This window comes from Electrophorus electricus, chromosome 8 (genome assembly GCF_013358815.1).
Source record: "Electrophorus electricus isolate fEleEle1 chromosome 8, fEleEle1.pri, whole genome shotgun sequence".
Lineage (NCBI taxonomy): Eukaryota > Metazoa > Chordata > Actinopteri > Gymnotiformes > Gymnotidae > Electrophorus > Electrophorus electricus.
The window spans coordinates 12,807,212-12,831,460 of NC_049542.1; the positions used below are offsets into that span (position 1 = coordinate 12,807,212).

At 43.0% G+C, this 24,249-nt stretch overlaps 1 protein-coding gene across 6 annotated transcripts; it reads left to right on the plus strand.

Annotated features, from left to right (window-relative positions):
* Positions 1-1,151: 1,151 nt before the first annotated feature.
* nedd9 (neural precursor cell expressed, developmentally down-regulated 9) lies at positions 1,152-23,157 on the plus strand. Of its 6 annotated transcripts, none has more exons than XM_027014936.2 (7): positions 1,152-1,355; positions 9,999-10,391; positions 17,254-17,352; positions 17,483-17,608; positions 18,439-19,518; positions 20,230-20,352; positions 20,985-23,157. In XM_027014936.2, the coding sequence occupies exons 1-7, from the start codon at positions 1,344-1,346 to the stop codon at positions 21,534-21,536; spliced, it is 2,385 nt and encodes a 794-aa protein (XP_026870737.2). In that variant the 5' UTR covers positions 1,152-1,343; the 3' UTR covers positions 21,537-23,157. The 6 variants fall into 6 exon arrangements, with proteins under 6 accessions (XP_026870737.2, XP_026870741.2, XP_026870739.2 ...); XM_027014940.2 differs by having other exon boundaries at positions 20,263-20,352; XM_027014938.2 differs by having other exon boundaries at positions 10,002-10,391.
* Positions 23,158-24,249: the final 1,092 nt, after the last annotated feature.

The window sequence follows — 24,249 nt, forward strand, 5'->3', positions numbered from 1 at the left end:
CTTTGTGATACATTTGTGCATGCTGCTTTAGTCCTGAGATGTAACTTCCACCACAAGAGGTATTAGGGTTTTGTATGAGGGGTATTTGGGTTTTAGGTGTGGTATTATATCAGAGGCATTGGATTTTTTGGTATGGCAATGTGTCAGAGGTATTGGGGTTATGGGTTTTGTTTTGGATGTTTCTTATCACACTTTCTGTTCAGACTGGAATTAATATTTTTAGTATATTATCTAATTAGTATATTATCTAATTCCTACATTACAAGTTTTGGTGATCCTAAGATACAAATAAAGACAGCACATCATTTAAAAAGGCAGTTCACGGATGGTGCGATTAAAGCCAGGACTGAGAGGGGGAAAAGACAGCTCTGAGAGTTTTACATTAGTCTCTACAGCGCCCCCTACCTGCATTAAGATATTATGATAGTTGATCTGAAATAGTAGTAGACATTTAGCGGACGTTTTTATCCAAAGCAACTATGACTGACTACAACTTGAGCAATTGAAGGTTAAGGGCCTTGCTCAAGGCCCCAACGGTGACAACTTGGTGGTAGGGCTTAAACCAGCAACCTTCCAACTATAAGTCAAGTACCTTAACCACTGAGCTACCACTGCCCTGACTATGCGATACAAAGTAGTTAGCGCATTTAATGTTGTTTGGACTTGCAAACGTAAAAGTACCATTTATTTAATTTATGTAAAAAAAAATTACCAATGAATGTTCAAATTTTAAAATAAAACTCAATTTGTATTGACTACATTTGCTCTCGTTTAGAAAATATAGGTGTAGGCTATGTTTACAGATTGAACTGCTATCTTTAAACCCCTGCTGACATTTCTCAAGTAACATTTCACCCACCCAAGACTACTGAAACAGAGTGAACATATTTGGTTACACTGAATACGTTAACCGAGCAAATTTTATCTTTAATGTGATAAAATGGCCCAACGAATAAATGGAGTCTTGTTTCCGCAAAGCGTAAAGCAGTTCCTTTTAAAAGCAACAGTTGCATTTGTATCAATATGTAAATTAACTGGTACTGCTTGCCCTTTCACTGTCTAACGTCATGGTGCCAAAGTTGGACTTGACCAATAAGGTCCGCTTTATGCAAATAAGACGAGCAGGTCTCGGTGTAGGGTGCGTATTCTACAGTGCTCAGAGTAGATGCTGCCTGAGGAGGGTTTCGGACGGTTTTCGCTTAAATAATCCCTCTTCTAAACGGACAGAAAGCGTTTGGTTAACAATGACCGTTTAGTGTCTTTTAAACGTGAGTTTGCTGTTTTATCTTTTGTTACGTTGTATAAGGATATTTTCATATTTGGATTAGTGACGAGGACGCACCATGAAGTATAAAGTAAGTGACTTTTAAACCACCATGCATGTTGTTCCCCTAAATTAAAAATATAATTTACCAGGTTATCCATATCATTAACCATCTTATTCATACAGTACCAAGTTTGTACTGTAGGCTACTATAGGTTACACATTAATTCAATGTTTGCCAGTGAGTGTTCAGTGAGTTGTAGGCTATTGGTTAGTCATTTGAAAAGAAAGACACGTTTTACATTGGCGCGTTTGTGAGTGTGATAGTTTAGCTGCTACATTTGTAATATTCAGTGATGGCTAACATATAACCACTACTACTTCTGTTCTGAAGACTGTCTTCGGTGTATGTGTTCGTGCGAGTTGGCGACGGTAAATGGCATCGTAATTTGTGGTCTGAGTTTGGCACAGTACTTTTAAAGTCGTTCTTTTACCACTGATGCCATTACCGCGGTAAATGCTCTTTAACTATGGACTCCCTGGGGCTCTGGGCCACGGTGATTTACCGTAGGTAATCAAATGACTATAACTTGACAGTGAACACCATTGTGGAGAAACGAGTAGTAAATAATGTGATTTACATTTTACCTCCTGTCGGGTTACTTGGAGCCCTTTCAGAATACATAAGACTATTCATTTTCTCCTTTCCAAGCGAATCCCTCCGATACCAATTTGACCTTAAAATGTTGCCAAGATTGTTTGTTTATTTTGTTGATGTTCCGTGAATAAACGTACTTTATGGTCAACAAAACAGAAAACACAGTGAATAAGAAATGAAGTAACCCCTTGAGGTTAGATATAGATTACTTTTTAATTGATGAATCGTAAATTTCTAAAACAAGGACCCTATATCTACCAGTCTGTCCCTATACGCCTGAGGGCTGGAGTTGGCGCCGTTAAAACATCGGTAGTAATAGGCTAGTCGTTCAGGTTTATGTCTTTCATAACATTTACTCTTAAGGATAAAAATGTCCCAAGTCATGACTGTAACAATGGGATTACTGATCTTTTGCATATCAGATATTTCCTAGTGTAACAATGATATCATAAGAACGTAAATAGACCTGGAAATGCACACGTACAATTCTCCAAGCTGGATCCTGGGCTCGGCTGATAGTCCACATATGAAGCTGCTTCTTCCCATTTCACAGGTTGTTGGGATACAGATCTACATGGCCAAGGATATTGATGAGTGTGAGAGCGAGGGAGAGAGAAGGGGACAGTGTGTTTGGCATGGATCCTTATGCAAGTTTGCATTGCGGGGAGGACGGGCATTCTATTCACAACTTGGCCCTTGAGTACAGTGTTCTCATCATTTACATTCTCTTCAGGGTTTTGCAGGCTGACGGGATGCTTCACTTCCTACTATGGTACTGGGCCATGCTGCTCCTGAATGGAATGCTTTTGTCTGCTTCACACTGTCTGTGGAATGTGGGGCAGTTTAGCTCAGACCAGCCTGTGAAGATGTCTGTATCACACAGCTGCCTCACTCCCTCTGTTTCTCTCTCTCTAAGCCTTTCTTATGGGACTCATGTGTTTTGGCCTGGAGTTTGTGTCATCAAACCATATTAAGTAAACAACAGTTTACATACCACAAATGGTAATAAATAACTGTTCTGTCTTGTGCACAATAAGAAAACACAACACTCTTCATTTCCACACAGCTAGTCTCATTTGTATGAATCGTATCTGTTAATTTGGGAAGCCAGCACTGCTTATAGTCCAGAGGGAATTCTTGTCTTGTTAGTACCTGATTTTAGTCCAGTCTGTAGCTGTCAGGTCTGGAACTGCAGTGGTCCACCAGGTGCTGATGGATATTGGCAGTGATGCACCCATTGGCTCTGCAGGCAGCAGAGGTTAGAGGTCAAGGTGGGACAGGCATGTCCCTCTCAACCTGTCGTTGCTGTGGAAAAAGATCAGTGATGGTGAATAAATGAAGATCCAGCTCAGATAACCTGTCTACCTTGCCCAGCAAAAGTGTAGTGACACGTGGCAACAGGGCTACTGACATACCCTCTGTACTCTAGGAATAATGTCCACGCAATCACTGCATGCTAGTCATGAAATCCATCCACTCACAAACCTCATTGTGTGTGTCTTTTGAGTTAAAGATGGGACATGACTGCCTTTCACTTATGTGAGATAATGTGATATCAGTTAAATATTATTCAGCTGAGTCACTACCACCTTTGCACTATGGAATGTGAGTAGTTACTCAAGAACAGTTGCAGCTTGTGACTCAGACCTCAGTACATCACCAGCACAGTGAGACCGATGGTTGGGGGTGGTGGTGGGGGGGGGGGGTGTTGAATGAGGCCAAGGCTTTTGTGAACCGGGAATGAGTCAGTTATGTTATTCAGACTGCTTATAGTACACTGGCCCACTTCACCAGAAAATGGACCTGGCCTTGTCTCACTGGTCACATCTTAAACCTGACTGAGTTGTCTACAGAGATCACCTGAGTCCTGTCTCCTGCCCGTGTCCGTTAATGTTTCCTGACTGGTGGGTGGGTGATGGGAGACTCTGCCCCACCCTGATCCTTGGCCCCATGACATTCTGTTTATTACATTGTGTTTGTTAATTGTATGTGTTTGTTTATTGATCAGGTTGAAGTGAAATCTGCATTTCTGCATTTCCCCTTTGGGGATAGAGGAGGAGCCCTCTGCTCCAATGCCCTCACACATGCCCTCACACTCCTTCTTGAACTCTCTGTCACACACATGCATGCACACACATCAATCAAGCTGTCTCAGTCACACAGCCTCTTTTCATGCTTATGTAACTGTGGCAGAAAAAGCTTCCCAACCACAATGAAGAGTGATTAGGTGAACCCAAAATCTTTCGCTTTCTTTCCCTCTCTCTCTTCAAATGGACTCAGGTTACAGGCCTCTATCCTGTCAGAGAGAGGCAGAGAAAAGCTTCAAGGTGGAGGAAGTATTATGGTGGTGGAAGGGGGGGGGGAGAGAAATAAATGAGAGCACAGAAGGAGAGGTGTGTGTGTGTGGAGAGTTGAATCTCAACTAGTGATAAGGATAAGCAAAGAGGGTTTATTCATTTGCAGATAAGCTGTATTTGCTTTTGTTTTAAGATATTCCCACATTCCTTGTTATGTTTTCCTTTGCCTAAAAGGAAGCTTTTGGGATCAGGGCTCTCTATAGGTCTCTCCCTGTCGCTCCTTATGTTGTTTGCATGTGTGTGCGCATGTGTTTTCTGTGTGGTGTCATTGAGTATAAAGAGCACTTCTCTGCAGGCGTCCCACATTCTCTAGGGTAACAACAAAAGCTATTCACAGAGAAGGTCTAGTGCCCCCCACCACCACCACCTTCTTACAGGAATACATGCATACACACACAAAAATGATGCTGTGAGGTAGGAACTACAGGTAAAAGATCTATATTGTGGCATGTCTGTCTTTGTAAGGTGTTTGTCCTGGCATATATGCACTAGCTCACTAATTTCTGATTATTTGTCAAAATCTTTGAAAAAGTTTGATAGATTAAATATTCAGTATTGTAACATCGTGTATATTTTTCAAGGCCTCAGCAGAGAGCACATTGTCATTAAAACACAGGCAGATCTATCTATTGTTAGATTTTGCCTTACTTGTTTACATGCATTTTTGATTGTTTGTCATGAATGTTCAGCCTGTGTGGGCTGGGACATTTACTAATTGAAAATGGTCAGTGTGTATAAACAGCGCCACAGTTCCCATTGACTAACAGAATTCCAAGCTGATTTTGTGTAATTTACATATGTCAGGTTGGTCCTGTCATGGTCATGTCAAACATAAGAATTCTGACAGCTGCCCATGGACATTTTGATCTGTGTGTTTTACACAAGTGCTGTTTCCTGTTTATCACTGCTTAATGCACAACCTCTGAGTTAACAGCAAACTAAATCATTCCACTTATGTGAAACTTCCTCCAGATTATTTGCATGTAGCTTTCTGTACACTGAACCCAAAGAGACATATGCTGTGAGGGTCCTGTTTGGACACTTGCATGAGACATGAAGGTATGCCCTGGGTCAGATGGTGTAAACACATCACACAGCTCTGATTACCCATAAACCCTCATCCCAATGTTAGGGAGATTATCCCTAAACCCTCATTCCACAGTTAGGGAGATTACCCCTAAACCCTCATCCCACTCACCATAAATCGCTTTGAGCTGCCTTGACACCCATTGTCCACTGCAGCTCTGTATAAACACAAGCTGACAGCAATGCCTTCACCTAACACCATGTGCTGACTGAGCATCTGCCTTTGGTCTGTGGGAAAACAGGATGTACATAATGTACATAAGACAAAGGTCAGTTACGTAGATCAGTGTTGAGGCTGTCCCTGTATGCCTGTCAGTGCTGCTAAGGGTTAAGCAGGGGTTAATGACCCTCTATAAGAGGAGATTTCTGGAGCACCAAAAAGAGGCAGGTAAAGAACAAAGGGACTAATCTGAAGGAACAGTATCTACTATAGGTAGTTTGGTCATGACCTGTCTTCAGTGAATTTAAGTCTTAATTTGTTGAGGACCATGCCTTTGTGACTCACCTCACTGAGCCTTTCATCTCCGTCTCCACTCAGTGCAACCAGAGTGCCAACCTGTGACCGTGGATTCAGCCCCCTACTGTCCTGTCTAGCATTCTAAATCCTGGTGATCTTTGGTGACGCATGTAAAAAGAGAAGGTGCTCTCTGATGAAGTGCTGGTGCTTTTGCTCTTTCTGAGCTGCAGCTCCACCCTAGGGGCACTGAAACTGGTTGCATTGTCACCACGGCTGCTCGGGTAGGCGGGGGATTTTGTTGAACGGCGACATCACCCAGGCGTTGATTCAGAGCCTAGGAAACAGGCGGGGCTTGCAGAGCAGCTCTGTGCTGGACAGTGAGCACAACTTTTAAAGAGAAGTTGTGCAGAAGCTTGGCTCTGTTGCAGGTCTTGCACCAGACAAGTAATACATGTACCCGTCATCTGAAACTCTTGATTTAACTGGTATCTTTGCTTGAGGTTTTGGTGATAATAGGGTTTGTGGGGAAAGGATGTATGAAATCCCTAGATTTATGTATGGTAATACTTTTCATTGTATAAAGAACAGTCTCCTTTCCATCTGCTGGTATCCACAACTTTGTGATTACATCAAAGGGCACCTCTGAGTTCAAGCATATTTAGTATATGCATATGTACTAAGATTGCAGTTCTATTTTGTTGTTATTATTTGGAGTCAATACTTGCTTCATGGAGAATTTAAGCATGATTGCCCTCACACTGTTTTGTTCCCTGTGGTTAAATTAATTTTTAAGTTTGCATCTTGCATTATGAGTGCTAATGAGCTATACACTGGGAGGACAGAGCAGTTAGTTGGTGCAAGATATGTTCTGTCCAAATGAAACGTGTACTCCTAGTGCACATAGCACGTTTTGCTTCAGTACACAGTTTTCATTTCATATGCATTTTCCCCCTCACCCACTCAGCACAATCACCAAGGCCAGTATTCATTAGCGTCATTACCCATAATTATTTCTACTTGCATGATTGAGGGCAGGGGAGCATGCTGGCTCACCCATCCTACACGCACGTTAACACACACACAAATACTCTCACAAACTCACACACTTTGTTGAAGACATGTTAGTGAGTGCATGTTCATTATACATTTTCACTTGAATCCAGTGTTGGTTGGTTTTGGAGCTTAACTTTTTTTAAAGTAAAGTATCTAGTTAGCACCAGGCATAATTTTTACATTTATCTGATTCTTTGTATCCAAAGCAACTTACAATTATGACTGAGTACAGTTTGAGCAATTGAAGGTTAAAAGGGCCTTGCTCAGGAGCCCAATAGTGGCTAATTGGCAGCAGTGGGGCTTGAACTGGCAACCTTCTGAGTACTAGTCAAGTACCTTAACCACTGCTGGACACCAAACATGTTTAATTGGAATAGTCATCTTCATCAGGCTCGTGCCAAAGCTACCCATTGAAAGGACTTCAGAGGAAGGGGGTCCTCCAGTATTCGTATGGATGTGTAAGGGGTTTAAGCGCTGGGCCGGTAAAGGTTTGTTTTAGCTTTTTTGCCACATATGCGGAAATTTCGAAATAAACACATGCTTCGTCACCGTTAATGACTTCTTTATTTAGAATCATGAGTCATGAGTTTCCCTAAAGCTTGGGGCAATCGGGGGGCACGAGCGTTGGACGTCTCTACTCCACGTGCAGCCCGGGAAACCCTGCTTTTTCTGTCTGCGTGTGAAAAATTGATTTCCACACTTTGTCTACGTTTCGAACTCCAACGTAACGTAGCCGTTTTGTAATGCTGAGCATGTGAGCCCATCCCCCGCCTAGCGGTAGCCGCTTGATCGCTTGATTACTAATTAATGAAGCCGGAGGAACGGGCGACGGTGGGAGCTGGATGGGTTTTAAGAGAGCCGTGGCGCTCTTCTGTTTACTGCTTGGGCAGGAATGTAGAACGCACTTTTCAACTTGCTAAAACAACTTCCAGGAAGCTTGTTCCGGTCGACGACCTCCGAAGTTGCGTGGGGCTTTCCAACTCCTGCTAATGGCTAACACGTGTGTTAAATACAAAACAATAGTCTTGTGAATAAGCTGCGTTTTAAGGCGTGGAAGCGTGCGCTTCGTTTCCTGCGCGGATTCTCTGGCTTCAGCTACATGCAAATAAACGTGAGTGCTTAGAAAGACTGCAGAAGTTTTTTTGTTTGTTTGTTTTTTGTTTTTTTGTCGCTACCATATAGCTTAATGTCTACAAAAATATACAATCAAATCCAAAGTCAAATGATTTTCCAGTTTACCCCGAGATTGGAGAATCATTGTAACTTATTTATAAACATAATTTTAAAAATGTAATGAGAGAAATTGTGATACATCCTGGTCTTCAAATGACGGCAAGTCAAAATGATGCAATGGCAGTGTTTAGATTTCCTCATCAGGGTGTAGTTGTTCAGTTCCTCATAATTAAAATATTTCATTGCAGTTCTTGTTCTTTCTGCAGAAAGGAAAAAAAAAAAAGCTTTGTATGAATTTAAAATAACATGGATATTCGTCTGCGTTGCTGTGTTCATGCTAAAGGGTTTGTGGAAAGACAATTCCACAAAGTTGTAAAATCAAGGGGGTTTTTTTATATTTATACAAGTTTCCATAACTCCTCCTATTGTAATTGAAAAAAGAATTCTGGCTAAAGTCTAATCAAGTTAAGTTTGTTAAGGTTTTCAGGAGTCAAAGATAAGCTTCCATTCATACTGGTATCTTAAAGCGACACTCGCACTAAAGCCTGTAGCTAAAGGACTGAGACTGACATGAGGGCTCCTATCGGTTGATATTGACCCTAAGGACACTCTCAAGCTCACAGGTGCCTCTGTATAAGCGGAGCTTATGTGTGTTTCACCGGGGTAGCGAGCGTGAGACATCATGCACAGAAGCACATTATCTGCTCAGAGATAACGATGCTGCCGAGGCAGAGAGATTCACGTGGGAACTGTTTATGCTGTGGGAAAGCGCACATCGCATAGACTCGACAGGCCGACAAGATGATGAAGAGAAGACTTCTGATGGGCCCCAGCGTTCTCACAGAATGGATAAAGTGTGTTTCAGATAACAAAAGCGAGAGTGACAGGGAGAGGAAACCCTGTCCTCAGAATGGCCCTACTTATTTTTTTACTGAAAGGGTTTTCTCAGGAAAAGCTTTGAAGTGTAGTTGCACTGAGCTTGGACAATAACAAGAACAAATTCTATTAGTTAATTTATATATATATATATATATATATATATATATATATATATATATATATATATATATATATATAATAAAATTAATTAATATAATTAGTTTCTGTATTCTGTGTGATTTATACACAGAAATTATTTTGAATTAGATTTTTTGAAGTAAGGGGAAATAAATGGAGCCTTAATAAATAGTTTTGGTGAACTGAATTTTGGCGATATTTGAATCCACCTCATCTTGCAGTGGTTGGAATAATGGAGAAGGAAAGTCTTGGCCAGGATTGCTAATGGAAGAATGTTTAGGCCACAGCAGTGCAGGCCAGATGATTATTTTCTTCGCGTGATCCAGGTCAGCTCAGACTGCCCCAGTTCTTTTCAAAGGATGAACTAGTGAAGCGCTCTGGGATACGTGTTCCATTTAAAAGCTGGACTAGGCTCGAGTATATTCTGAGACGACAGTGCTACCATAATGACAAGGCTGTGCTGTGACACTTGTGTGGGCATGTAGCAGGTGCAGTATAGTGTTTCATTGTGGGACACCGAACTCTTCTGTCTGCTCTGACACTGCCCTGTCTTCCATTAAATCAGCACCACTCACTTTATTGCTCTCTGCATGCTCCTCTATAGGGCCTTATATGTATAATCCATTACATTCATACTACAACTGGTATCATTGGGTATTCTTACAAAAAAGCCCTCTAAACAAATCTACGCTGAGAACAACAGAAATGTATTCAGTATATATATTAACTATAACCTCTGGGGGGAAAAAACCCAGGGACAGTGGTGAGATTATTTCAGCAACCCATGTTCTAGTCTTTGTTACTGTAGTACCAGCCATAGTTTTACTTGCTCATTGATTATTTATATGTAAGACTCCTTAGGCATTGACAAGTTGCATGGCAAGTCACATGGCAAGCACTGCATATCCATGAATGATGTTTCTTCACACTCAGCAGAACCTGATGGCTAAGGCGTTGTACGACAACGTGCCAGAGACGCCGGAAGAGCTGGAGTTCCACAAAGGTGACATCCTGACAGTGATCGAGCAGAACACCGGCGGCCTGGAGGGCTGGTGGCTCTGCTCACTGCATGGACGGCAGGGAATCGCGCCAGGCAACCGCCTCAAGTTGCTGGTTGGGGGCATGTTCGAAGGCGGCACTGTGAGCACAGCTCCACCCCATGGCCTAGCCTGCCAACAGAGCCCACACACCCCCAAGGGCTCCTACCAGGTGCCCCCCTTGCACCAGTCCACACAGGGCCAGCCCATCTACCAGGTCCCGCCCACACCGGACGTGTACCAGGTCCCACAGAGGAGCGCGCTGGCTGCAGATGCAATGCCCAACAGGGTAAGAGAAGCATCTCTTTTTTTTCTTTTCTTTTTTTTTCCCTCTGTTGTGCAGTGATTTTTTTCATGTATCTTGAGCTCACCAGAGTTGGTTAACTTAGCAGCAGGGTTTTGAAAATATTTTCTTAGTTATTTTCTGTACTTGGCACTTATGGTTATGAATGTTCCAGACCTCTAGCATGTAAGACTGAAAAAGAGACCAAGCACAATCTCAGCTCACCCTCAGCAGACAGCCAGTGGCCAGTCAAGATCTTAACCACCTTAAACATAGTTTTTCAAACTCCCCATCTTTGTGGTGCTTTCCCTGTAGATGCTGCATCTAAATGTGTTTGTGTCTGTGTGTTGGGCTGGGGGGTGGGAGGTTAAGGGTGTGTGATAAACCTTAATTGCTGTAGCAACTGGAAACCCATTTGCATATTTCAGTTTCTGATGATAAATTTATCCCCATTCTTCTGTCAGCAGCTGACCACAAAAGGTCTGGTTCAGGAGGCATGCTACCCACCAACCCTAAACCTAACCCAGCTCAGTACAATAGGAGACAGTCTACCCGCAGAGATAGCCCTACCCCTGACCCTAACCCAACTCGGTACAATAGGAGGCAACTATCCACAGAGGCCAGAAGATAGATGGCAGTCATCTCTACTAACAGAGGCTGTGGAACTTTGACTAGACTGATTCCTCTTTTCCTGCCTGCATACTAGAATGGCATCTGATCCTGCTTACTAATAGAGGCAAAGAATTATTATGTCTATTCTGAGACCATTTTTCCTGTTTTAAAGCTTTGAATAGGAAGCCTTAATTCCTTTGAACCCCTTTGACAAAGTGTATATTAATCAGTAATGAAGTCACTTTGTGTTCTCGCTCAGCCAAACACAAGCCTCTGATTAATCACGCCATTCATGGACCCTACTGGAGATGCAGGGAAGAGCTGGTCTTCAGGATGGTTAGTGCAGTGCAGTGTAGTGCACTTAGTCTGTTATTGGAGGCACAACAGACAGAATAACATGTATATATTAAGAAAGTAAACTGAACTGTTTAATTGCCAGTTTTCACCATATGAACTGTTGGATATCTGAGAACTTTTTTGAATGTGTCAATTGTAGAGCGTTCATCCAGGTGTTCTGAACTAGACACTTGTACATGGCAAAAATGACTAGTTTTGCTGCGTGGGCTATTTAGACAGCCACTTTAAAAAGCTGTGGCCTCTGCGGCTGCAGTCAGGGCCAGTTCTCTGGTGTGTTCCTCCGTGGCTGCCGCTGCAGTCGGCCAGCTATTCACAGCGATTTGGTGCATGAGGCAAGAGGGTGTAACACTGGCCAGAAGCATCACTCGATTAGAAGCTAACCACTGGAGTTTTGCCCATGTGTGGCTTTCAGGAAGGTGCAATCGATTAAGGATTTTCAATCAGCTCTGTCTGATTCGACCGTCGCAGCACACAGTGTCTGCACCGTGATAATCCCAATCCCCACCCCACAATGCATTCTATTGTTTGTTTTTTTTTAACTGCAAGGCACTTTATTTAGCGCCCAGGTCTGTATGGGGTTGGGTTTATCACAGGGTACGCGTTACCCTTCTATCTCCGACTCGCATGAAGTTCCAGAAACAGCTCAGCTGAATTTGTAGAAGTTTTCATTATTGTTTACCCTAGCAAAACCCTGTCATGGAGATAATAGTCTTGGTCCCCTTAGTTGACTGTTTATCAAGGCAACTATCGAGTGGAAAGATACATTCATAGCATTTGACTTCTCCAATTCGCTTCTCCTATACCTTAATAAACATGAAGGCTGTGCCAAGAAGTTTCTTTTTTCTTTTTACTTGGCATAAACTATAATTTAGTGTTAGGAGTTGGAAATCTATAGCTGTAATTCACATGGTGATTTAGTGTGGTGTGGGCAACCAGGCGCTGGGCGCGATGCCAGGCCTGGAGAAGGTTGCTGGGTGCGGTGCCAGGCCGGGCTGGGGACTTCTCACATAATGGTGCACTGTGAGTCCTGGCTGCCTCAGCATGCTGTCCTTGCGTGACCCTCCTTGTTTCCCGCCGGCACAGCTGCCTCATTCATGCCTGCAATGGCTTGGTGATGGCAACGGCGGCAGCCAGGTTCATCTCCGAGTCTCACACACCCATGATGGGTTTCTTTCTCTCACATTCTGTCTCTCACTCTCTTACACACACACACACACAAGCTATGCTCCTGCCACACTTTTAGAAATTGTGTCCAACACTGGTACAGTGGAGACATTGCACCTGAAGATTTCCGTAAGTATTGTTTATTAAACAATAATGGTATTGTTTAATCATAATGTGTACAGCATGTGAAAGCCTGAAGTGGTCTTTTTGGAGGAATAATTCATCTTAAATTATATATCCAATTAAACCCTCCTCCACAGCCGCCTCAGTGGAGAGAGCATCGACCAAAATCAGAGCTACAGAGACTGGAATATATGAGAGCCTATTCACTACTGCCAGAAAAGGGATTCTAACAAAAATAATTCAAGTTAATAGTTAATAGCCTACTATAAGCTTAAACCATTGTTCACCCTTAGTAATAATATATTGTTCATACCAACGTTTCTCAGTGAGGGAGTCAGTCTGTGAATCCAGCAGCAGTGTTATCAGGGCTGGCCATGGCTGCCTCTTTGTGCCGTGCCCTCTATAGGCTGCTTGTTTGTGTGCTTCCGTATTGTGAAGATGTCATAAATATTTGTGGCCACCAGTGTATAGTAGCGCCACAACTTACTGGGTTGGCTAGCCTCCTACAGCTGAGCCATGGTCTTGTTTAGAACGTTTGACTTTTAAAGTTCAAAGTTTATTTGTCACATACATAGTCATACACAGTATAACTGGCAGTGAAATGCTTTTCTTTAGAGTGTGACTGAGTCCTCTCTGCTTTAGTGTTGAGATTCTGGAAGCCTAACTTATTTTGCATCATCATTATATAGACAGACTTCTCTTACAGGATCCCTGTGTGTCACATTTAAAATGCTACTAGGTTGTTCCCTCCTTCTAGCTGAAGCTTTAGCAGAGAATTTCTTGTGCACACATCTCTGCATGGTCATATCCCTAGTAAAATCCAAAAGGTCAACAGTATGTATCCTCACCTACCTTCTCCCACTCCTAACCACAGACAACATAAAAGGTTTGTAGATGGTCCAACATGAGCATAAAAGATGAATCACTAAGAGTAATCAGCTCTTCCTCTCTGGGTTAGGCTTAGGGTTAGATGAATCACTAACAGTAATAAGCTCTTCTTCTGCGCCTTCTGCATGGGCTCCTCCTTCAGAGCTTTTGGTGTCTTGTCCAGGAAAATGAAGCAGGAAGAACTAGTGCAGCAGGAAATGCTTGTCTGAAAGGTAACTCATTCCCAGTCCCACTGGAGCCTGCTGCCGGTGTTCGGATGGAATGCTCCTCTCCACTTTCCGTCCTTGGACTTTTACCACAAAACAAAGTCCCTTTTGCTCTGCATAAATATTAATAATCAGCAGCAAGACAAATAAAATGGTGGTCACCAAATAGATAATGTACTCATTTGACTAATTACCCTCAATCTAAACAAGTCCAGACTGGCAGTCCAAAACAGCTATCTTTTAAAGGTAATGATTGTGATTGCATTCATGGAGATAGGAAATTGTTTCTTTTCATGCACCTAATTTGGCAGGAGGGCTATTTGCTTTTTTGCCTTTAATGCTGAGACGTATGAGATCTCAGGAGATTTGCCATTTAATTGTCTGCATTAATGGGACTGGCATATTAATAGGACGAACTGCACCTCCCACTCATTAAGTGGAGCAGTAATGAATCTGAGGGCAGGAAATTCACAAAAGCCATCCAGATCACTAAAGGACATCTGTAGCATAATCAGAATATTTGTTAAGATAATGAGGCACAAAGGGCAACTAACCAGTGATTAACAAAGGTCAATAAACCAGAAGTTGGTGGTCTGGTATTGAAGTGAATTATTTTTCAGATGGTATTTCAGTTTAACAGGGAGCTAAACTGCTGTGTGCACAGAAAATGGCATGTTATTCAAAATGAATTTTAAAAAGTACATTTTTTTGCACAGTTTCGTAACATTTTGTAGCCAATAGTAGAAGTTAGCAGACATCAATTCAAAACCTGTAACAACTAAAACAGCAATAATTCAAAACCAGTATTCTTTGGTGTCTTTGTAGCCATCCAAGAAATCAGCACTGATTCGTGGCATTGAGCATTCCACTGAAATTGAAATCTACATCCTGAGGACAACAACAGAGGACTACCAGACAAACACCAGGAGTAATTAATCAAGTGCGCTTGCTTAGGAAGACATCATGTTATATCAGTGGGGTCATTCTGGGCTCAAGCAGTGAGGACAGACAGATGAACCCACTCCACCAACAGGCTGATCATATGCAGCAAGAGTCTGTCATGATTCAAGATAAAAGCAGCAGCTTCAGAGGATTAGAGCTGATTGACAGAGAAATTCTGTTAATAACTCTCTGCTTTAAAATGGTGTGAACCACCACCACCTTGCTTTTGCTACATCATGCTCTGACGGAGCTGCATTCATGCCATGAGCTGTTCTGAGCTGCTCCAATATTCTCTACAGAAATTCTCTCCTCCCTCATCAGTCAGTGAGTGCGTATATTTAGCTCATCAGTCACTGGGTGCATATATTTAGCTTGTCGGTCAGTGAGTGCATATATTTACCGAAAGGTGTTGGTAGAAGTGTCCCATTCCACAATGAGATCCATGACGGCAACTTCCTGACTCATGGCTGCTGAATTGTGTTCATCCATCCATTAGTTCCTGTTAAACCGTTAAATGCTTCAGGCCAGGTGATTGTCATTACTCACATGCAGGGCTTCCTTAAGGGTGGTTTGCTGGAAAACTACTGATGAAACATAATGAACCAATTTTGTGGCTTGCAGTCTTTCCCCACCTACAGAAAGCAGCACTTCTGGACATGTAGGAGCAGGTCTGAGCCTGACCCTGGTCTTATTCAACCTGCTCCAATGTAACACCATCCCGGAGATCCATGCCCTGGGGAGCGGGGTTTACTCCGGGCCCTGTCACTTCCACCCCATCATTGTACAGCCCCCTAACCACACCCCCATCAGCATACAGCCCTGCACCTACAGTGTATAGTGCCCAAATCACAGCCCCCCTATCAGTGTACAGCTCTCAAATCACCCGAGCGACAGCCTGCACCTCCACCAGCCTCGTCAATATTCACAAAAGCACTTCAACAGGCAGAAGTGCTGAGGGAGGGGAAAAATAAAGTTATCTGCAAGTGAGAGAATGTGTGTATGTGAGATCCAGTAAGCGATACTGTGAACCTATTCATGGCACTTAACAAAGAGCTGACACAAGCTTGGAGAGTTTTCACAATAGCATGTTCACATGACCACAGGTACCGAACTCTGCCTGCTTCACCCCCCAGTGGCCTCATCCTCACATCACACCTTCACTATATGGGCTTCCTTCACAGGTAGGCCTCTCCCTTTTTGACTTAAGAATAGGTGACTTGATTCTTCAGTGAATCAGTCATGCCTCTGCAGGTTTGGGTATGAGTGGCCTGTTTTTGTTTAGTCCTGCTCGGGGTCTGTCTCCAAGGAAAAGGTGATTTAAGAGGTCTGGGAAAGTGGACGGAACTGTGGGTAATTGGTGACCTGTGTTGACCTGACCATTCCCCCTGGTGGTGATTTATATGAAGGAATGCATTTATGTGCACCTAAACACACACTGACAGCAAGAGCGTGACGTTCGCATTTAAAAATACCATCTGGACATCTCATCTCTGCCGTGAATGTGTGGGAGTGTGTGTCTGATTCCACTATAATTGTCACTTGGAAATGAACAGTGGGTTATTTGTCCCCCTTTCACAGGAGAGACGGAGAGAGAGAGATTGAGAGATTTTCCTCTATGCAATTCCATGAGACAGGAAGTCATATGTATGGTTCATATTTTCAAGCTCTGTGAGAACGCAGAGTGTTCCGGTGGGCTGATAGTGGTGTGCGGCAAGAGGAAAGATGGGAGAATTCCGATCATTCTTCTGTCTGCTGCAGAAGCTTTCTGGTTTAGCACAATGCCAGAGTGAGTCCGGAGAGAGACAGAAAAAAGTCCTCAATCTGCATCCACCGACTCCACTAGCAGATACATTGTCCCATCTCTTTCTCTCTGTCCTTTCCTTCACTTCTAGTACAGCTGCATAGAGCTACTGCACAACTGTGTAGAACTACTTTAGAACTAACTGGGCAGAGCTACAGTACAGGTAGGTATAGTCACTGTAGAACTGGGTGGAGATATAACACAGCTAGGTATAACCAATGTGTAGCTGGGCCACATGAGGACAGGCATACACACCCATAGTAGGTCTCAGCAGCACCCTAATGAAGTTAGAAAGAGGGAGTAATGATATTAGAAAGTGGGAGTAATGAGTTTAGAATGACGGATTAATGAGCTAAAAATGTGGGATTAATGATGATAGATTGAGTGATCGATGAAGCTAGCGCGAGGGATTAATGATGATAGAATAAGGGATTAGATTTGCATTGATGCCTCCTGTGCTGATTTCATTTTTGAACTGATTTTTTTTTTTCTTTGAGAGGATATTGGTGGTTGAGGATTGTTTTTATGTTCTTTATACTGAGAATTGTTTTTATACACTAATTTGCACACGTATAATGTCCACATTGAATGGGAAAATGTGGGGAAATCTACGAAGAGTTAAACATTTTACCTCTGACAAGCAAAGGTATTAATTAGCAGATGATCTATAAAAGGTTGTCCTTGCAGTGAGAGAGTATCCATTCAGTTCTCTGCATGATTATGCTCTTGCATGATGGTAGCAACACTTTAATATTTTTTTTCTTGTGTTGTTCAGGTGCTGACCCCAACACGAAAGGGACAGGCATATTCTTACAGCCTCACCCCCAGCAACTCCCAGAAACTCTATGATGTACCTCCCCTACGAACACAGGGCGTATGTGTCTTTGTAAACCTCCTGCAGCATACAGTACAAATCTTTACTGTGATCAGCACAGCACTGTGTCTGTATCAACTGTGTGTGTGTGTGTGTGTGTGTGTGTGTGTGTGTGTGTGTGTCTTTACAGGTGTATGACATTCCACCTAGCAAACAGATAGGACAGAGTTCTCATGGTCAAAGTGTTTATGACATCCCTCCGTCACAGGACGTACGTAACCAGGGGCTGTACGATGTCCCTCTGCAATCACAAGGGGTATGTTCCCAACATAATCATCTTAACCATAATCTCTAACTCTTGGTGTGGAGTCATGTATGTTGCTTCATGTTAATGCTAATGCATTCAGTATGAAAACGACTCGGCAGAAAAGAATTCAAATATATGCGACACTTTCATCAGCTCTGCAGTTCATCTGAATGCCTTTTTGTTCTCTAAGTATTAACGGAGTGTGCTAGCCCTAACTTTAACAAGAGTGCCATTTCTCTGTAAATTGGAGGGTCACAAGTAGGAGAAAATAAATGGTAACATTTTTATTACTTTCCCTTGGTTGCTAAATGAAAGCTTTGCCTGCCAGCATCACCAGAGCTGTTCTCCAAACAGTGAGGGACATTAAAGGCAGACTGCTGTCCACACCCTCTTAAGTTTCACTGCTGCTCACAGTTCAGTAGGCTTCAGTGCTGTGTTTGTAATGAAGTGAAATGTGCCAGAGGCCTGTTATTCATATCATGTTTAATTACGGGTTTGTGGAAGTTTGACTCGCTGTAATAGCCCGATTTCAGGGCTGGTTGAAGTCATGTGGGGCCCACTCCTGGGATCTGTTGATCTACACTCCTATGGTATGCACATATACGTCATAACCATGCACCACGCTGACATCAGGGCTGGGGTTTTTAAATGCTTGGTTACCAACCATTTTCCACATCTGCTTTGCCGGAGAACATAAAATGCAAACAGTTTTAAACTGTTTAAGTGGAGACAAATTTTGATCCACAGCCTTTCCTTGTTTTTTAGTTTGTGCATGTGTGTGTAACATATGTATATCTCTCTCTCGCTCTCACAGATTAATGTCATTTTCATTCTGGTAGGTAAATTCCACCCCTCCCTGCCAGAGTGTTGCTGCATTGGATGAGGGGAACTATGACTTCCCCCAACCGCACAAGCAAAAGGCCGAGGGTGTTTATGACATTCCACCAGCATTCCTGTCCAAAACCACGCAATGCACCCAGTCCAACTACGATTTCCCCCTGAGTTCAGAGCCCTGTGTCACCACCGGAAGTGACAGCAGCATTTATGACGTTCCAGCCAGCCAGATCACCTCCACGGCATCCCATGACCTGTATGATATTCCCCGCAGCATGCAAACGCAGCATCGCGATCGTGAGCGGGGCCATGGCAGAGGCATCTATGACGTTCCAGCAACAGACTTGCGCACATTCACTGACATGACAGACAGCGTGAACTGCCTGTCATTATCTAGCACAGGCAGCAGTATGTCCACGTCGTCCTCAACAGCAGGGTCACCGGCCGAGGGCCGTTTGGCGATAGACCTGGACTCTGCCCTGCAGCGCCTGGGCTGCCTACAGCGGGCCCTGGATGCCTCCGTGTCCACCCTGCAGGGTCTGGCTGCCTCACCCTGCTGGCGCACACACAGCTTCCTGGAGCAATGGGCTGGCGAGGTGCGCAGGGCACTGGAGCGCGTCCGCACCGCTCTGGCTGACTTCTTAGCCTTCGGGCGGGGGGCAGCAACCAATGCCACCACCCTCTCAGACCCAGCGCTGCACTCGAAGCTGCGCAGGCAGCTGCAGCGACTGGAGGACGCCCAGCAGATCCTGCAACAGACGCACAGGAGCCTGGAGAGCAGCGGCTGGACCCCCGCTGCCCTCGCCAGTGGCCCTGGGCAACAGGGCAAAGGTGACGAGCTGGACCGTGCCATCATGGTGTCGCGGACCGTGCCAGACGACGGCAGGCAGCTGGCATCAACAGTACGGGGCAGCGCAGAACTGCTGTTCCGGAGGGCTCCTGTAGAGGGCATTGTTCATCCATTCACCTGTTCCCCACCACAGGAGGACAACTCCAGCAGCCAGACAAAACCTTTCCCAGTAGGGCAGGACAGCGAGCAGTGCGTGAAAAGCTGGATGGAGGACTACGACTATGTTCATTTGCAGGTGAGAAGGGTTTGAGTAACTTTTACCCTAGAGGCAGTAAGTAAAAATATGTAGGGAAAAGTATGTGTTATAAAAATATTCTGATGACTTAACTGTTATCATTCACTTCCCTGCCCCAATTATATTTTGTCCCCTTCTGTTCTCTCTGAGATGCACTGTGTTCTGACATGACATTTCACGTCAACAAAAGGTGGAGCACCTGCCGTCTCAGGGCTTTGAGACAAGGAAATACCCACCATCAGTGGTGTTTGTAATTCCAATTAAATGTTTTTTTGTCAAAATTAGGAAAGTCAGTGTTTATTACAGTGTTTATTAAAATGTACATAAAAAATCAAAAAGTGAACATTAAAAATGCATTAAAATGTTATGTTCTCATTTGACACATCTTCATAGCAATAGAAAAAAAAAGTGAAGAGCTCTGGCATTTAACTCTGTCCAGTTAAGGCACATATCTGATTTTGTTCTCCCAATATTTCTGCATTTGAAGGAAAATCAGATATTTCAATGTGACTGCATGTCATATGGGAATGCGCGCACACACACACACACACACACACAAGCAAACGAGGTTTCAAGTGAAGCAGAACATTTCTGACAGAGGTCCTCCATCAGCAAAGTGTGCTTCTCTGCTCTACGCCAAAAAGGATGCTGCACTTTGAAATATACAAGCATCAACAGTCGCTTGCCTGTTTGCATCTGTTCTTGTACCAGCAGAATCAGCTGACACTGTTGTCCATTTTAAAGGGTAAAGAAGAATTTGAGCGTCAACAGAAGGAGCTTTTAGAGAAGGAGGACATCGTAAAGCAGAACAAGATTCACCTGGCTCAGGATCAGGTGTGTGGGGACCCTGACCTCTCTCGCTTCTAGTCTGAGTGAACTGAGATATGCGTTCTTGAACAATGTTTGAAAATATCAGTAGAGCAACACTGCACATTGACTTCTCACTTCACCCTCAGGCAGGTCTGGATTGGTTAGGTACAGCTGCAAAAGCTAACATTAGTGTGGTTTTGGCTGACTGAGGACCAGGATGGAAAGCCCTGTAGCCATGTTTGGTTTTCACCACTGAGTTGATCTGTAATGGGTTAGGGTTAGGGTTAACCCTAGCTGTTCTGAATTAAAGATATCACTAAAGAACCAAACGGAAGCCTTCAGTATTGGAGACAGGATCTTTGCTGAGGCTATGTATAAAGATAGCAGGTTCTAGATAAGAACGTCTCCCTAATGCTGTAAATGTAAGCACCACAGCTGCAGATAAACATCTGAAACATTGTGTGAGGAACAGTATGAAAGGAACAGTACGGAAGAAGGTACCAGACGGCTCTAGTGCCATAGACGTTTTGACATAAATGGATGTTTCCTCAGATTTGGATGGCATTGAAGTGGTTTTAGTCATACTTTGACAGCTAGGGTCAGGGTTAATGCTTTAACATTTTTTTTAACTCTACTTTCTCTTCTGACTCTCATAGTTGAACCAGTTTAAGAAGCTGGAACAGGAGGTCATTAAACCTGTAGAGAATGACATCACACAGTGGATCTCCCATCAACATTCAACAGGCTCCACCTCCCCTTCAGGCTCCTCCTCCACTTCATCTGTGGGAGGTGGAGCTCATCTGTGTGGGCAGGACCGGCAGCTGCTGGCCTTCTATGGGGAGCAGTGCGAACAGCACTTTGTCAGTCTACTCAATGCCGTGGACGCGTTCTTCGGCTGTGTGGCAACCGGTCAGCCACCACGAATCTTTGTTGCACATGCCAAGTTCGTCATCCTCAGTGCACACAAGCTGGTGTTCATCGGGGACACACTGTCGCGACAGGCTTCATCCCCTGATGTGGCCAACCGGGTGATGGACTCCAGTAACGTACTCTGTGAGCTTCTAAAGACCGTGGTGGCCTCCACCAAGACAGCCGCCCTGCATTACCCAAACACACCTACTGTGCAGGAAATGGTGGACCGTGTCACACACCTCTCACACCAAGCACAGCAGTTTAAAGTGCAGCTATTACACATGGCCACATTCTGACCTCGCAGTGTGATCCCCTTCTAACAGACGCTTAGAGCATTGTACATTGTCCTTTGTAAATACTGCTGTTTCCTTCTTTGTAAATATTTAGCTGTATTTTTGTTTCGATTTCTTTTCTATAATATTAAGAATGTAATGAATATGAAATTGCATTCTAGAGCAATATAACGTTCCACTTTTTGTTGAGCACCTTATAAGTCGACTTCATTTTGTTATTATGACCTGTAGATCAATGCTGCTGCTGCTGCTAGAATTCCAGGGTTAGGGTTATGGGTGTGGTTACAGTTATGGTTACAGGGTAATCCTAACCATGCTGGAATTCCAGGTAGTTCTTGCATTATGCTGCATTCTATCCTGCAGTGAAAAAAAAAAAAAAAAAAAAGCCTTTTCCTCACCAAATGACTTTTTTGCTTCATTATCATTTAATTGTTAAAATTATCAAAAATATGGTTAAAATCAGGTTAAATTATATGCATGTTTACTAAAAGCTACACAAGGCTCTTCAGACATTAGGAACTAATATTTTAGAACTGTTTTTAATGGGTTATTTCTGTCTGTTTTATGACTTATGACTTAATGCCGAAATATATAGACGCACTAACTGCTATAATCACCCCTGCATCAGAGCATGTTTCAGCTCTACAGTTTGAGTCTTGCTGTAGGCTTGTTGTTTTGCTGACCTCTAGTAACCAGCTGTTAGGGTTAGTCAGCCTGTAGATGCATCTGTCTGGTGCCTGTGTTGTACTGGACTACACAGTATAGAGATGAGGAGAGGCTCTTCCAAATGGCTTCATACCCTTCTTCTCTAACCATAATCCTATAGGCTCCCCCACACATGGTTTTCAACCAGACCTCTAAAACCTTCCCCCATGTTATCACACACTCCAAGATGTCCCAGATTTCCTAACTGCAGTCATTTTTAGCCCCAAAATTGACATCGAGATGACTTTTTCTACCCAAATACAAAAGCTTTTAAAGGGTACACACAGTTTACTTCATCAAACATATTTAAGGATACATAAAGCCAGAATAAATACTGATTTATAGCTTTAAGAAAAAAACAGAGCACTGTTTCGCACAGGCTGAGAATTGACTTGTAGTGGGTAGTGCAGCATGTGAACGACATGCTTGCAAAGACTCACACAGTTTTTAGGGGGACAGTGCAACCCAGGTTATTTTCTGTAGCTACAATTTATAGATGTTCCCTAAATGCTTCACATATTATAGATGTTCCCTAAGTTCCTCACATTCAGGCTCAAGCTCAGTGCATGTCATACAGATGAAAGTATAAAACACTCATTTGAGGATATTAAGAATGTTAAGATGGTTTCTTTGAAAGTAGCTTTATAAATAAACTGGGTGTTCTGCACATAGTAAAGTTTTATTCAGTCCTATGTATACCCAACATGCTGGAAAGACTGATGCAAACAGTTGTGCAAGACAAGACCCAAAAGAATGAGCCTTGTGTCAGCTCTTTGTGGATTTATAAAATTAAGTCTTATCTTTATGATAACGTTAATAAACCATGTTGGAGCACAGTTTGAACAGCACAGTATGAAAATGTCACAGGTATACTTGTTGAAGGCCATAAGGAGATCAATAAAATCCAAAATACTTCTTATTTTGTCAAAGGCCTGCTTTGTCATTTAGTTTCAAATCCAGACATCTTGAACTCTCGACAGTTTCATTGACTTGAATTCAATATAGAGCCAATACATGCACTATAACTGGACACATTATAGGAGTACACAAGACAGAATGCCAAACGTACATAATGGAACACAACATAAATGAAGTACGTGCAGTGAAAACAGGAGAAAAGGTTTGATCATGCACTACTTGATGAAAAAAACAGCTGTGAGGCAAGGATTTTCAGTTAACTCAGTTCAAATTAATAAAATAATAATTGCTGATAAGAGTCATATTATAAAGTGTTTAGCAAGCAAGCAAGGGTTGGACTTTGGAAATTAGCTCTAATAATTCTGGTCTTCCTCTGGTGAACATTTAACAGAACTACATGTTTAGTATTAGACAGCGATTAGGTGCTGGTAACACAAATGTTCTCCCAGATTATCCACAGGCACTGTAACACAGGTGATGCTAAAGATGGTGGAGTTTAGGAGGCATAGCTAGGAGATGGAGTTAAGAAGATGGTGGCTATGAAGCGGAGTTAGGAGGTGGAGATAAGAGGATGGTGGGGTTAACAGGATGTTGGTGGAGTTTGGAGATGGATTTAGGAGGTTTCATAAAGATGACAAAGAACCTGGTGTAATCAGCAAAACATTCGAAGGTGTCCATAGGGCCAGAAAGCAGAGTCAGATGCAGACTAAAGTATACTCTCACTACAATTACAGCAACTGTTATCATATAATGTAATGACAAACATTGATCTCAAGTCAGGAGAATTCCAAGGCTACTGGCTCTTGATCTGGTTTTAAAGATGTGGCAGTAGAAATGTGTTTGTTCTTAGATTGTAGGTGGAGGACAAGACTCTGAGTACCTATGGAGTATGAACACAGTTGGATGGTTTTAAAGGAACAAAAACAAAGGATTTATATGTGTCATTCAAGCCTTGGTGTGATTTTAGTGATATCAAATATTGTAATTCTAAGTTAAATTAGAGCCTAGACTTAAAGAGCAAAGAAATAATCATAAATAGCAGCAATGTAAATATTTTTTTCAGACACCTGAACTGGCTAGGTGACACATATAT

Coding starts and splice junctions, on each gene's coding strand:
- nedd9 (XM_027014936.2), top strand. Junction 17,609..18,438: donor TCCCTCTGCAATCACAAGGG/GTATGTTCCCAA, acceptor TCATTCTGGTAG/GTAAATTCCACCCCTCCCTG. Junction 19,519..20,229: donor ACGACTATGTTCATTTGCAG/GTGAGAAGGGTT, acceptor TTCTTGTACCAG/CAGAATCAGCTGACACTGTT.